Raw genomic sequence first — 15,485 nt, forward strand, 5'->3', positions numbered from 1 at the left:
AGTATTTAAGTTTTCTAGGGGTGTGTGTGCCTACTCATGTGTGTATATGTATATTCATGAATGTGTATGGGGAGGAGGCAGGGACAGTTCCATATTTGATGTGATCAGTTAAGTCAAACCCCTTCTGCATTATTTCTCACGACTATCAGGAAGTTCTCACATTCTGCCAGTGGTTGCTGTCACTTCAGAATCACTGCTCTGTGTGTTCACAGAACAGTGACCATCATCTCCAAGTAGCACGTGGTAGAAGGCCTCTACTCTTTGTGTCCCAAGCAGACATTCAGAATCATCTTTTAGTTCCTTTTAGTATTCTGAGAACCATCTGTATATAATGGTTATTATAACTTTACTAATGCTTCAGTAAACTGAGAAGAATCAAACCAGAACAGAAACATCTTTAAATTACATATCAGATGTCACTGCTCCTTTTTGCCATAGTCATAACTCTTTGTATAACAACTCTATTGAGGTGCAGTTTTCATCTAAACCTTAAAATTCACCCCTTTTAAAGTATACAATTTACTCATTTTTAGTATATTCAAAGCTATGCAGCCACTGCCACTAATCAGACCTGGAGATCTCCCACTCTCCCCACATTTCCCTGGTTTGCCTCCTTGCTGCAGTATCCTGCTCTCTCAGATCAGATTTCTTTAAAGTTCTCTTCCAGGACTCTTTTGACTTTGTCTTTAGCCTTCCAGTCTCCTTCCAAAGTAAGAAAATCTCTTACTATCATGATAGTCTTTTTATCCAAAGAAATCTATTTTTTTAAGTTATTGTTCACAGCAGTTTAGATCCCACTATTTCACCTTCTGTTTTTCAGACCAGACTCCAGACCTTACTTTTACATATATTAAACCCAAAGAAATATCCTTTCTGTCTTCTTAAATCCCTCCTTTAGACTGTTAAAATGGCAGTTGGCAGTTTTAAAAACTGATCTCCTGCCTCCCTTTCCCCTCAATGTCATCACATATTTCTCCATGTCAGGTTTTGCTTTCCCTTCAAATCCGCTCATCCTTGAGTTTTTAGGATTTTTTCCTTTTTTTTTTTTTTTTTAACTCTACAATGACTTACTTTTTCTTCCCCTCTGCCTTCAATTCCTACCATGCAGTGGTTGGTTAGTCATGTTTCTTTCACTTCCACCAGGTCCCCTGCAACTGTGCTTCCCTTTTCAATCCCAGGTCCGTCACTCCAGACCCTCTATTTTTGTACTCTTCTGCCTGGTCTTGTTTCTTGCAACTTGGTTGTTTTACACACTGCTGCCAAATACAATTTCCTTTTTTGAGTAATTTTTTTGTACTTCAGAATGTCCAGAAACTTCTTATTGCCTATTGAATTAAAAATACAAACCTCTACCTTAACATCCAAGGTCCCCCCAGAAATGTCTCCATTTTCCATGTGTTTGTTTACTTTATCCCTAGTGTCTAGCCACACTGGTCTGTTCACCAAAATGTGACTATGCTTTGCAGCTTCCCAGGACCAAACCTCTACTACTCCTTTTTGGAGCCTGCATGAAAAGCCTGTGCTCTTTTTGCCACTTGCCTGTTGATCAGTGCCAATCTCAGTATTATATCCTCTGTGTGCCCTTACCGTATTCCCATTCTCTGCCAGTAAGATGTGTATTCTCTCTCCTTTGAAATCCACAGCAGTTTATCTTCTTTAATAGTATTTATTTTATTTGAGTATTTGCCTTATCTATTCTACTAAAATGTAAGATCCTTGAGGGCAGGTGTCTTATACTTTAGTTTCTGTGGAACACTGGTGTTGGTGCCATTTGTATAATAATAATGGTTAAAATAATAACAACAATGACAACATTTATTGAATACTTATTTGTTAAGCACTATTCTAATCAGTTTTCATAAATTGACATATTTCATCCTTTACCCTTTAACGTAGATACTATTGTATTTCAGATAAGGTTATAGGCAAAGAGAATTGGAGTAGTGAAAGTAGCAGAACCTGGTTCTTACAATTTTAGAACCCACATTTTTAACAATCAGGCCACGCTGCCTTTTAGTATCTATTCTGTAAATATAAAATTCTACTAGAATGATATTTTCTCTGGTTGAATAGAAACAGCAATTAGGAATAGGAGAGTAGAGCAGTTTTGTTACCCATGCTCATGAATGGCAGTTCTTTTATTTATGCAGTGTTTCATTTGACTGGATTTAATACTGACTGTTTAAGTCTTCTGAATACAGATTGAAATATTTTCAATAGAATGTCTACAAATGGGTGGATAGCCTGTTGTCACCTTAAATAAAATTTCTCTGATAGATGGGGTAATTTTGAAAGGGAACTATCCTGATTACTCAAAATAGGAAGCAAATTGAATTTTTCATGACAATAACTTGGGAATGCTAAATATTCTCAAGAGTTTTGAGTGTTGTTTTCTGTAAATAAATTGTTCATGTTTTCCTTCTTCTTTTAAAAAGCAAAGCCAGTGGTTGTTAATACAACCCCAGTGCGGATGTCAGTTCCATTTGTCCAAGCTCAGGCTGTCAAACAAGTGAGTATCACTTCTTATCTTGGTTTTTCCCAAATGATAATTTATTTTTTAATTCAGAGTTGAGATTTAGATAAAAGAGATTGATACTGAATTGATAAGCTGTAAAATTTATTTTTGTGATAAATTTTGTGATAAACTGATTATAAAATGTCCTTTTTTTAGGTTGTCCCAAAACCCATCAATCCAACTTCACAAATAGTAACTACTAGTCAGCCACAGCAACGGCTTATCATGCCTGCCACCCCACTGCCACAGATTCAGCCCAACCTCACTAACCTGCCACCAGGTACTGTCCTGGCACCAGCTCCAGGAACAGGGAATGTGGGTTATGCAGTGCTTCCAGCTCAGTACGTTACTCAGGTATGTGGAAAAAATGAAGTCATTGTGTTTTAAAAATGATAACTGGGTCTAAGATGCCTACCACTATCATTCTGAAACTTCTTGAAAACATCTCAGTGTTAAAGTGACTTTTTCTAAAATCTCAAAATGTTAAAACATCTGAGATTTTTTTACGATGTATTTTCAGCATTTAGAAATATACACGCAAGTCAGATTTTAAAAATCAGACAATTTAGATTTGCAAGAGGCCTGGTGAGAGTGCAAGACTGGAGAGAAAAGTTGAATTGAGAGTCAGCTGAGTCCAAATGAATTTAGAAAAGACCACATATAATTAAACTCTTTTCACACACAAATATGATGACACTGACTTGTGCTTGGAAAATAAACTACAAGATACATTTCAGGTGACATATCTTTAGTGGTCTGTCCACTATCATCTGGGCATTTTTAGGATGGAAACCCATGAATTATTTATCCTATTGGCTAACTTGGTTGGAAGTGCTGTTTCTGTGTAGCAGATAATCAAGTGAACTAGCACCATGTTCTAAACTTTGGAATCAACTCTGATTATAAGAGAGGAAATAGAAACCACAAGTGTACTTTAATGAAATGTATTTTGGAATAGGTTATGTGACCACTGATTAAAAAAAAAAAGTTAAAAATTTTTATTATTAACATTTCTTATATTTAGAAGTCAGTATAGAACAGAGGGCTGAGTGTAGTGGTGCACACCTGTATTCCCAGCTACTCTTACTTTGGAGATTGAGGCAGGAGAGTTGCAAGTTTGGGGACAGCCTGGGCAACTTTGTGAGTGCATCTCAAAAATAGAAAGGGACTGGGGGATGTAGCTTAGTGGTAAAACACTTGCCCAGCATGTATGATGCCCTGGGTTTTATCCCCAGTACCACAAAACAAGAAAAAAGAAATCAGTATAAAATAGAAACTCAATTATGCATGTAACTTCTCATTCTCTGTGATTTATAATGTGATAAATGATCAGCATAGTATCCATTTTATTTATAATAGGCACATTGCATTTTTCTAGACACTGAATGTTATTTTATTACTTTCAACTTATTCATCTAGAATTTTCGTAATTCTGACATAAAATAGTTTTTATCTGTAGCACTTAGTACTGAAAACATTCATGTTATTTTTGCTCCCAGTATTGGTTTGGGTCTTTAAAAGTGCTCCATGAGGTAGATATTTATATGAAATTCTCCATTATGTTTTTCCTATTTTGGTAGATGAATTATGCTTCTTACTGATCACTGTGTCTGAGAGCATTGTTCATTTTTGCAAATATGATCTAAACTTACCTTTCTTTACATGCAGCTACAGCAGTCTTCATATGTGTCTATAGCAAGCAATTCTAATTTACTGGAACATCTGGTATTCAGACCCAGGCAAGGCTGCCATTCAATGGGTGAGTATTTTGAAAATATGTAAGTTGTTTGGATCAGCTTAAATGCAACATTATTTACCCAAAATACATCCCATATGATTTTCCTCTTAAAACCATGTCAGTACTTTCTTCTAAAGTACTTTCTATTTTGAAATACTTAAAATAGACAAGTTATAGAAATAGTCAAGAACTCACAAATGCCCTTATTCAGATTCATCAATTTTACCACATTTATTATTTTCTTGTTCTAAATGACTTAAAATGATGTTAACTATATAAAAAATTACATTAGGTTCTTGGTTTTTGTTACTTTTTGTTTGGTAATCTGTTAATTACTACTTTTGCAATCAGTTTAGAAGCCGAATTTAGTTAATTACAGGGAACCAGTCCATATCCACCACCCCATTCCTCTTCCACACACCCCTTTCTCCTCACTATCTTTTATAATTGAGTTCCAAGGGTTCTGAACTGTTTTCAACCTTTTTTGGTTTTGGTTTTGGTTTTCCTTTTTGTGCTATTGGGGATTGAATCTAAGTGCCTTATACATGCTAGGCAGGTGCTGTACCACTGAGCTACATGCACTGTTTTCCACTTCTGTTCTTTCAGAAGAAAAAGTATTGTGGAGTGTTCTTTAACTACTGATAACTTTAAAAAAGAAATAACATAGAAAACTTAATAGAGATGGATATATCTGTTTTAAAGCTTTATGTTAGGATGATTTATAGATTGGATAATTTTTTAATTTACATAGTTATCTTTAATTGTTCAAAATGTGTACCTTTTTTGTGTCTGTATAGCATAATTCCATCAGAATCCGCCAGTCGGCCCAGAAAGCCCTGTAATTGCACAAAATCGCTGTGTTTGAAATTGTAAGTGTTTTACTATTGTTTGCTTACTTGATAAAACTAGAAATGCTCTAAAAAATAATGGAGATAATTAAAAATTATTAACAGGCAATTACATATAAGAAAGTAAACACAAAAGTGAGTGAGCACATACAGCAGCATAAGATATTCTTTCATTGAGAAGGAAATAATTTTAGAGTCTTTGCCATACACAAGTCATTGGGGCTAGGAACACAGCAACATAAGGCAGACACAGTTTATATCCTTATTAATAAGTTTGATGGTATTTATGACCTTTGTATTTGATCTCCTGATTTATAATTTTTAAAATCTGAGTTTTTAAAAATTGCTGGATGATTAATTTATTAGTATTAAACCAAAAGATTTGACATGAAACAATTCAGTGAAAAGCATTGGTCTTCTAGAGGGACTTTGAAGCCAGAAAAGCACTGCTATAGCTGAGTGAGTTCCACTAATTTAATGTAGCAAATATTTTCTTTTTTTTTTTTTTTTTCCTTCAGGATTTTGAAATAACTTATTTTGGGCTCATAAAATCTCATCTCTTGTGTTGGGAGCTGTTCTTAGTTGGACTAAGTTTCTAAGCTAAAATTCTAGGAGTGGGGGCTTAAATGTTGAGCCTCAATTATGGTTGAAATCTAGATGTGTGGTTAATTCTGTAAATAGGAGGCTCGGAGTACATTTTTAAAAGGCTTTTCTACCCTCAAAATGCATATGTAATCAGATAATTACAGTTTTACCTAATAATGACTTTTTATGTTATATTGATTTTTACCTTCCAGATACTGTGACTGCTTTGCAAATGGCGAATTTTGCAACAACTGCAATTGTACTAATTGTTACAACAATTTGGAACATGAAAATGAAAAGGCAAAAAGCAATAAAGGTGATTATTTTTTATTTCATTTAACTGATAAAAATCTCCTGTATTACCCATTTTTAAAGAACTCAATTGTCTTACAAAGAAAAATATTAATTTCCTTTGTAATGTTTAAATTTAATCTAATGTGATATAACTTTAATTGCTATTTGATCTGTTTTGATAGGCATGTCTTGACAGAAATCCAGAAGCTTTCAAGCCCAAGATAGGAAAAGGAAAGGAGGGAGAATCAGATCGACGTCATAGCAAAGGATGTAATTGCAAACGATCAGGATGTCTTAAAACTACTGTGAATGCTACGAGGTGAGATGCTTTTTGGGAAAAATAATCTGTTGTTCGAAAAGATTTAGACAGGACATTTAAAAATTTACTTAAATATTGGGAAATCACCTTACCATTACAGTTCAAAAATATGCAGTTAGTTCAAGGGCTTTGTTTGAGGAACACCCTTGAACTTAACACATATTGGGGTCTCATCTGATTTACTAGTTCATAACTTCTTGATCATTATACCTGAAAGTATGCAAATTAGAACACCATTATATTGATTTTTTTCAATAAAAATAATAACATCAAAGTGGTTTGGAAGCTAGAGCAGTGGTTCTCAACTGAGGAACAGTACTACCTACTGTTCTCCACAGGCTTTTTGGAAATGTGTGGATACAAAATACCTATCTTCCAGAATGCAGTCCTGAAATAAAGGATTATCTTGACCAAAATGCCAGTAGTGCCTCTTGGAAAACATAGCTCTGTAGAAAACTAAATTATATTAAGAATTTTGGCCAGGTGTGGTGGCACAGGCCTATAATCCCAGCGCTTGGGAGGCTGAGGCAGGAGAATCACAAGTTCAAAGCCAGCCTCAGCAACTTAGCAAGGCCCTAAGCAACTTAGAGAGACCCTATTTCAAAACAAAAAATAAAAAGGGCTAGGGATGTTGCTTAGTAGTTAAGTGACTATTTTTTTTTATGACTCAGCTATCATCTCTGGAGGATGTAGTTTCTACTCGGCTTTGATAGATGCCATATAAAACCTCCCCTTCTAGCTTTAGACAAAATAATATACAGTTTATTATTTTAAAAAGTTAAACATGACAATCTAGCCATGCCTGAGATTAACCCTTGGTTATCATAATCACATCAAAAGTGATGTGATTGAAACTCTTTACTGACAATCTGTGGGATTAGTTATTCCTATAGTTGACTTTCCTATTTTATTTTTTCATTCTTTCAAATGCCATTCTTAGAGGGAAGCTTTTTTCCTTTTTTTTTTTTTTTTTTTTTTGGTTAACATTTTGGTAGAAAGCCTAGCCTTATGCTTGGTAAAAGTACCACTACCAATGGTTATACTTACCTTTGGTAAGGTATGTTCTGCAATTAAATGCCCTCTTCCATACAAAATGTATCATGTGAAAGATTTTGTGTACTACATTCTCTGTGTGATAAGTTCTTCCTGAACTTATTATTTAGAAGGTCTAATATTTCTCCCAAGAGAAAACCAAAGCTGAGTGTGGTGGTGCATGCCTATATTCCAGGTACTTGGGAGGCTGAGGTAGGAGGATCACAAGTTAAAGGCCAGTCTGGGAAGCTTAACAAGTCCCTGTTTGAAACCAAAAAGGGGTTGAGGATATAGTTTAGTGGCCTCTGGGTTCAATTCCCTGTAAATCCACCCCCCCCCCCCCAAAAAAAGGAAGTAAACCAAGATAGTAGAAGTGACATCTTGTTAGTTCTAAGTCAATATGAGTAAAAATTGCACAAAGTCAAGATCAATTTTGAAAGTCTCAAATAATATCTTAAAACCAAACAAGCCAGTTTTCATCCAGTATTGAACATTTGACCCTTTATTCTATTTGAATGCCTGATAAAATAGGTGGTCTTTGTTTATAAACATAATACTACATTTGTCACTAATACATAAAAATAAGTAGGCAGGTTTTTTTGTTTTTATTTTTTTGCAAACTGTCAAACCAAGTCCACAGAAAGAGTGAAGATGGAAATTTTTATAAAACTGGGTCAAAAGGGCAAATCTTTTTGATGTATTTGACACTGAATGATCAGTACATGCTGGGCATAATGAAATTGGAACATACATGAACTATTTAATTGAACTTAAGAAATCTGTGAATTAAGAGAAGTAGAAAAGGTAGTGAAATGGTTGAAAAGAATTAGAAGAAATAACCCTGCTGTCTGTTCTAATGAAACTGACTCAAAACAGATGTTAACATGTTAACTGATTTGTCATTCCCATAGTCATTTATCAAAAGATGGAAAAACTTGAAATATACAACACTAAGAATAACAGTGGCTAATTGACTCACTGTGAATTAGTGATGTTGAGTAGCAGCTTGTGCTGTCAGAATTTTGTCTGAATTTTTGTTATGTTGACAAATTAATCTTCAATTGAGTTGGCTTATTGGCCCATTTGGTTTCCATGTGGACAACACATACATGTTCCTTTCACATGCCTTTAGGCCTAGTTGATTGATGAGTTTACTGCCCATGTCATTGTCATTTTTCTCTCCTGAGCACCTTTTAGTATCAGTATTTTATGGCTCTTAAAACATAATCCAAGTTACCATCATTGATAATTCTCCTCTGCTCAAGGCCAGGGATTTTCTTTCTTCATCATTGGACACATATTAAGTGTTGCTTTAGTTGGATTCCCAGATAAGCCTGTTAATTGGGATTAATCCAATAAAGCCAAACATACATCCATTGTTCCTTTATTTATTGGTGTATTGTAATAAAGGAGCAGAGTAAATGTGCTTAAAATATGGTCTGTTTACCTTGCTAGGTGCTATAGAGAGAGAACAGGTTTATTTATTTAAATTGATACAGGTTCACTGAAGAAAATGCAACTTAAAAAAAATACTCAGATTTCTTAGGAGTCAGGGAATTGTAAAGAATGATGTGATTTCATTTTATGTCTTCCCCAATCAGATTGGAAAATATAAAAATATGAGTTGTAACATCCATAATTGGAGGGAATATAGGAAAACCTTAATTTATTCATTGCTGATAAGATGTGAAGAGGTGTTGTTGCTTGAGAAAGAAATCTGGTTACATCTCTTAAAATTAAAATACCACCAGGTGCGGTTGTGCACTCCTGTAATCCCAGCAGCATGGGAAGCTGAGGCAGGAGAATTGTAAGTTCAAAGCCAGCCTCAGCAAAATCGAGGCTGCTAGCACTCAATGAGGCCCTGTCTCTAAATAAAATACAAAATAGGACTGGGGATGTGGCTCAGTGGTTGAGTGCCCCTGAGTTCAATCCATAGTTCCCCTACCCAACAAAAAAAAAATTTACATATGTCCTTTGTCTGGTGAGCCCCATTTTAAAGATCTGGCTCCAAGAAATAAAAGGATAATTTTATACCCACCCCCATCTTTGTATGTATTATTTGTGTTCCCATGAACTGGAAACAAATATCCAATGACAGGGGAATATAAACTCAATAAAACATGACATATCTTACCAGGGATTAATAACCAGCCAATAAAAATGAATTCTAGCTATGCTAAATGACTAGGAGGGTAGTATTTTATGAATTGTTGGAGTATAAGGAAAACAAGATGCACAAAAGTAGGTATATGATCTTGTAAAACAAATTTAAAAAACAAGAGAATTTTGTAGTGCTTAGTTGTTATGTACATAGGTCTATGTTTTCTTATAAATATATTGTATTTTTTACATGGCTGTTCATACTAGATTATGAATTTATAGGTTTTTGAAGAGATCTAGGAATCTGAAGAGGGAAGGGAGTTCAGTGAGTGAGATATAAAAAACAGCCTGTATGGCCAGGTGTGATGGTGCTCACCTGTAATCCCAGCTACTTGGGAAGCTGAGGCAGGAGGATCACACGTTAGTTCAAGGCCATTCCTGGGCAACTTGACGAGCCCCTGTCTCAAAATAAGAATAAAAGGACTGAGATCTATCTTAGTGGTAGAACATGCATGCACAAAGCTCTGGGGTTCAGTCTCCAGGACTGCAAAAACAAAAACAACAAATGGTGATTTGTTTGAGGTGGTTGAATTCTGAATGACCCTTTTAATATTTTAATGTATCATTCATAGTCCTTATGAAGAACGAGGGCTGTTCATGCCAGGAGGAAAGTCTATATTCATAGTGGGGGAAATGGACATGAAAGGATTTGAACATGAGCATTGTTTGGCCGTTCTCAGACTTTAGACTGCCTGACCTAGCACCTGCATACTTAGTCCATTTAGTCTTTGTCAGCAATAGATGCTTCATCTCATGTCAGTTGATTAGGTAATGCTGTTATTTGCTGTTTGATTATGGAATCTACTTATGGTAATGTTTTTTGGTTTTGATTTGGAAACTTTTATAAATTTTTTAGGCAAAATAATGTGTTCCTCAATATGTAAATGTATTGGCTGTAAGAATTTTGAAGAAAGCCCAGAAAGAAAAACATTGATGCATTTGGCAGATGCAGCTGAAGTAAGGGTGCAGCAGCAAACAGCAGCGAAGACTAAATTATCTTCTCAGATTTCAGACTTGCTTACTAGGCCCACACCGGCTTTGAATAGTGGAGGAGGAAAGTAAGTCAATGTTTATCTCTTTTTATAGTGTTTCTCAAATATTTGTTTTAGTTGTTTCTCTTTGGAGAGGCAAAGTTGAATTTATACTTTTGGTTATTGCAAACCTGATTTTAAAATTTCCTTTCTATCTGTAGTTACTTTTAAAGTAATTTAAAGGTAACCGAAAAACCACTGTCAAATATATTGTACAGTTCTAAATGTACAGTAAGCCAGGTGAAGGGGTTTAGGCCTGTAATTCTAGCAACTAGAGAGGCCAAGGCAGGAGGATCAAAAGTTTGAGGCCAGCCTCAGCAACTTAGATCCTATATAAAGTGAAAAATAAAAAGGATTGGGGATGTAGCTGAGTGGTAGATAAGCATGTAATTTTTGGAATCTCCTGAGAAAACCAAACATTTTTGCCTGTTTCAGAATCTACTTAATTGTATTTTTGCATTTTCTTTCTTTCTCTTACCTTTTCCATGTTCTCAGAGCACTTTTCCCATCATTTGATCACCCATCACACTGTAATATCGTAGTCCTTTATTGTTATCTCGTTCACTACACTGCTGAGCTCTGGAGTAGAAGAACTGGACCTTAAGTCAGGCAGCTGAGTGCAGAGGCACAGGCCTGTAGTCCCAGCTATTTGGGAGGACTATTAAGCAGGAGGACTACTTTAGTTCAGGAGTTCAAGGCCAGCCTGGGCAATATAGAGAGACCCTGTTTCAAAACAAAAGGAAGGTGGTTGACATATGTATGTATGTATGTATACACACACACATACACACATCTATCTATCTATTCATCCATCCATCTACATATACGTGGGTATACACACACACCAAAATGTTCAAAACAAAAAAAACCTTTCAACCTAAGTTTAAATACTATTTGTATTACTTAATAGTTCATGAATTAGAAAAGCACTACATTTCTCTGAGCCTTTTTTCTTATCCTTAAAATAGACCTTACCAGGTAGTGGTAAGAAATGAAGTATTTCTATCCCCAGCATTTATCAGGGCCTAATGCCACTAGAGTTCGCAATTCAGACTTGGATTTATATGTAAAAGCTTATTAGAAAATTTATTTGAGAAATTCTTAAGTGGAGTAAGCTTTCCAAGTGGGCTTTTATTTAAAATGCTTAAATTGAAATAAGATCTAATGCTTATAAAAGGTAGGCTCCTTTGTACAAAGTAGTTCGGCTTTTAGTCCTTTTTTTTTTTTTTTTTTTTTTTTTATTTTGGTGCCAGGGATTGAACTCAGGGGCACTCAACCACTGAGCCACATCCCCAGTCTATTTTGTATTTTATTTAGAGACAGGGTCTCACTGGAGTAGCTTAGGGCCTTGTTATCTGCTTTAGTTCTCTTACAACTGAAATATAATTTGCAAATGTTCCTGACAAATAAAGTGGGAATTAGTAGTTAGGGTTACAACATGGATCCTTCCTGGTCTTTTTAGTAAATCTTTAAATCTATCTCCATCTTCATGTGGAGATTAAAGATACTACTACAGTAAAATATTTAGTTTTTCCACTTGTAAAAATATTTATGATATGAAGTGAAAACACAGAATTATCATATTATAATCCAAACTACTGCCAGGCACATATCTGTGATCCCAATGGTTCAGAAGACTGAGTCAGGAGGATCACAAGTTCAAAGCCAGCCTCAGCAACTTAGCAAGGCACTAAACAACAGTGAGACCCTGTCTCTATATAAAATATAAAAAGGGGGCTAGGGATATGGCTCGTGGTTAAGTGTCTCTGGGTTTCAATCCCTGGTACCAAAAAAAAAAAAAAAAAAGCCCCAGAAAACAAAACAAAACAAAAAACTTATAGTTACCAAAAGTACTATTAAGTTATGTCAGCATGCTAACAAGCCTAAGTATTTCCAACCTGTGATTCTTTTTTCTTTCCTTTTAATTCCCAAAGACTTTTTAGTGAGCACTTTCATTGTGTAATATTACTAATTGTATAATGTTATCATAATATTAACATTGTGATATTAAGATTTTAAAATTTAAAGTGCTTCTTTGACAATAAAAAAATTTGGTAAAATTATGTATCAGCCTGTCATAGTGGACATTAATTTCAGACTTATTTAGGCTTTTAATATTCCCTTAGTGGTAACTGCTACTGGGTTGTTGAGTTAGGGTTAGATCAGGTTGCCTGATTTAATCTCTCTCGGGCACTGAGACTTGGATACAATATAGCAGGCCTTAGGATGGATTGGTCTAATTGAATACTCAGTAGCTCTGGTCTTTATGAAAAAAACTGTGTAGGACAGTATTTAATTTTCCCTTTGTTGTGATGGAACAATACAGAAATTTTGGTATGCTTTTTCTGTTTTTTTTCCCTTTTACAAATAATAGGAGGGAATATGGTAAAGTGCTTTCTTTACTTTTTTTGAAAGTATGGACCTTTGTTTATTTTTATACGTGGTGCCGAGAACCGAACCCAGTGCCTTATACATGCTAGGCAAGTGCTCTACCACTGAGCCACAACCCCAACCCCAAGTGCTTTATTTTTAGTGTGTCTGAAAAATAGTGCTTTTAACTCCTAATATTATTCATTCATTCAGCAAATATTCATAAAATATCTGTGTATCAAGAACTGTTCTGGGCACTGGAGAAACAGTAGTAAATAAAGACTGCACTTGTGAGCTTTTTACATTCATGATATGTATGATTACACCTTTTAGTTAACCAAATAGTTGGTTTGGTTTGGTTTGGTTTAGTTAACCAAAACCTTTAACAAGGTTTTGTGAAAGTAATCACATATTTTATGTTAAATGTTGTATTTCCCAAATAACATTTTAAAGCACTTTAGGATGTTTTTTGTGCTTGTTGTAGAAACTGGAATTGTCAAAGAGTCAATACAAAAGGATGTTACTTTTGTAATTCAACCCCATAATCATTTCTCTCTTTATCTCTCAAAAATCATTTCAGATTGCCATTTACATTTGTAACTAAGGAAGTAGCTGAAGCCACATGTAATTGCCTTCTCGCCCAGGCAGAGCAGGCAGACAAGAAGGGAAAATCAAAGGCAGCAGCAGAGCGGATGATTCTTGAGGAATTTGGACGATGTTTGATGAGCGTCATCAACTCTGCAGGAAAAGCAAAAAGTGACCCTTGTGCCATGAATTGCTAACTCTTGTACAAGACTGACAAGTGGACCTGTACAGAAATTTTAAGGATGCTTGACTTTCTGGAAGATAGTTCAACAATTACTGTATTTTAATTCAGTCCTTGTTTTAAGAGACCTGAAATTATAATATTGAAAGAGAAGAAATTTTAAATGAGGAAATTAGTACATTTTAAATCTTAGTTAATTCTATGCCCCTTCTAAATTGAATTTTTCTTTTTAAAATTTTTTCTTTATTGTATTATATAGATTTTTAATTTTCTTGGGTTTCTTAAGAATTAGATGTTCTATCCTTCTGATTCTATTGGCAAAGAACATTTATAAATTACTATAATATAATTTATAATGTATGGCGTTGTATGACTTTGTTCAGTAGAAAAAGCCAAAGCATTGGTATTGCTCAGTCATTCTTTAGTTCTAGATGAACACAGATAGAATGTCTACATAAACAAATTATGGAACATATTTGAATGACATCTTGTATTAGAAAAGCACTATCTTTTTAAGAAAAATTAGCTTTTTTAGAGTGAATTCTGGAATATGCTATTGTCACTTTGGAAAATCAGAAGGGAAGCAATCCCCAGGTACACTTTTAAAATTAAAAAGTTATATTTTCAAAAAAAAAATATTAAGGGACAGTAAGTGATTTTCAGAGAATGGGCAGTTTTTCTATAATGAGGACTGGCTAACATGCTTAGGATGTCTCCATTGTCTTCCGGAGGTGGTATGTGTATGAAATAAATTGTTGAAGTGATTACTGGGTATTGTTAAAATGAGGTGTGTGTGAATAGAAGTAAACATTATGTAGTGTAAAATAGATCCTCCTATAACTATCAAGTATAAAATTTGACTTGGATGGAGAAATAAGGAATATAGAAGCTGTAAAAAGATGAAATTAGGGAAAGATTTTCATCTATACAGTTCCCTTTGTAGACTTTTGAACTAAAAAATTTCAACCAAGACATGACTCTTCCTTGATGTACTCATGGGCTGCCTAACAAAACGTTCAAAGTTGTAGTGGGATTTGGTTTTATAAGGGACGTTTAATATGCCATTATTTTTAGCCAGTGATTTGGTAAGCTGAAGGTATGTGTGTTTTTCATATAATTGCTAAAATACCTAATCATTTTCAGTAATTTAAAAACTATGAATTTAAGAGCCTATTTTATAGGACTCCTGATTTTATGACAAGAAAAAACCATGTTGGAATTCAGGCATTTTGTTAGGGTACTTTAAATCCTCAGTAATTATTAGTGTATGATCATTACATTTCCTATAAGGACTCTATAGTTGTATGTATTAAGTGTGTATATATGTTCATATGAAACATGCAAGATATAGGCAACAGAAATTAAGTAATCCAGAAGAGGATTCCGTTACTCATTGAAGTATCCTCTTTTGAAATTTGGATTTATAAAATTATAGTGCAGTAACTTAAATGTAGATAGTGCAAACATTCTTAGCACCTCAATCTAGTATGTCTAATTAAAATTTGTATAAATGGTAAATTAGTGTAAGAGGAAAAATAATATCTAATCAAAGTTATGTTTCAAAAGATTGCATAAGTTTTGGTCTAAACCTAAACTTTGTTCATTTGTATATATTCTGTGTTAATTCAATTGCACCATTGTGAGGTGTATTTATATACAGGGTTGCAGAAAAATGTTTGTGAAATTTTGATTACAAATTGTAGATTATGTATGAGGGCATGTGCTTAAGAATGTCTTGCTTGTAAAAATTTGAAGGTGCAATCAAATGCTACTAGTTTTTGATTTTCAAGAGCATCTAAAGTATTAAGCCCTTTTCTTCCTGTGTAT

At 34.4% G+C, this 15,485-nt stretch overlaps 1 protein-coding gene across 1 annotated transcript in view; it reads left to right on the forward strand.

The window, feature by feature from the left end:
• Lin54 (lin-54 DREAM MuvB core complex component) overlaps positions 1–15,276 on the forward strand; it is a 75,984-nt gene extending 60,708 nt beyond the window's left edge. Inside the window, 12 exon segments of the mRNA XM_053743450.1 lie at positions 2,436–2,509; positions 2,672–2,869; positions 4,184–4,220; positions 4,223–4,274; positions 5,051–5,122; positions 5,899–5,983; positions 5,985–6,002; positions 6,163–6,274; positions 6,277–6,299; positions 8,933–8,957; positions 10,348–10,549; positions 13,473–15,276. Of these exon segments, the coding sequence (XP_053599425.1) occupies positions 2,436–2,509; positions 2,672–2,869; positions 4,184–4,220; positions 4,223–4,274; positions 5,051–5,122; positions 5,899–5,983; positions 5,985–6,002; positions 6,163–6,274; positions 6,277–6,299; positions 8,933–8,957; positions 10,348–10,549; positions 13,473–13,674 (1,100 nt within the window). The 3' untranslated portion in view covers positions 13,675–15,276.
• The last annotated feature ends 209 nt before the right edge of the window (positions 15,277–15,485 follow it).

This window comes from Sciurus carolinensis, chromosome 10 (genome assembly GCF_902686445.1).
Source record: "Sciurus carolinensis chromosome 10, mSciCar1.2, whole genome shotgun sequence".
Lineage (NCBI taxonomy): Eukaryota > Metazoa > Chordata > Mammalia > Rodentia > Sciuridae > Sciurus > Sciurus carolinensis.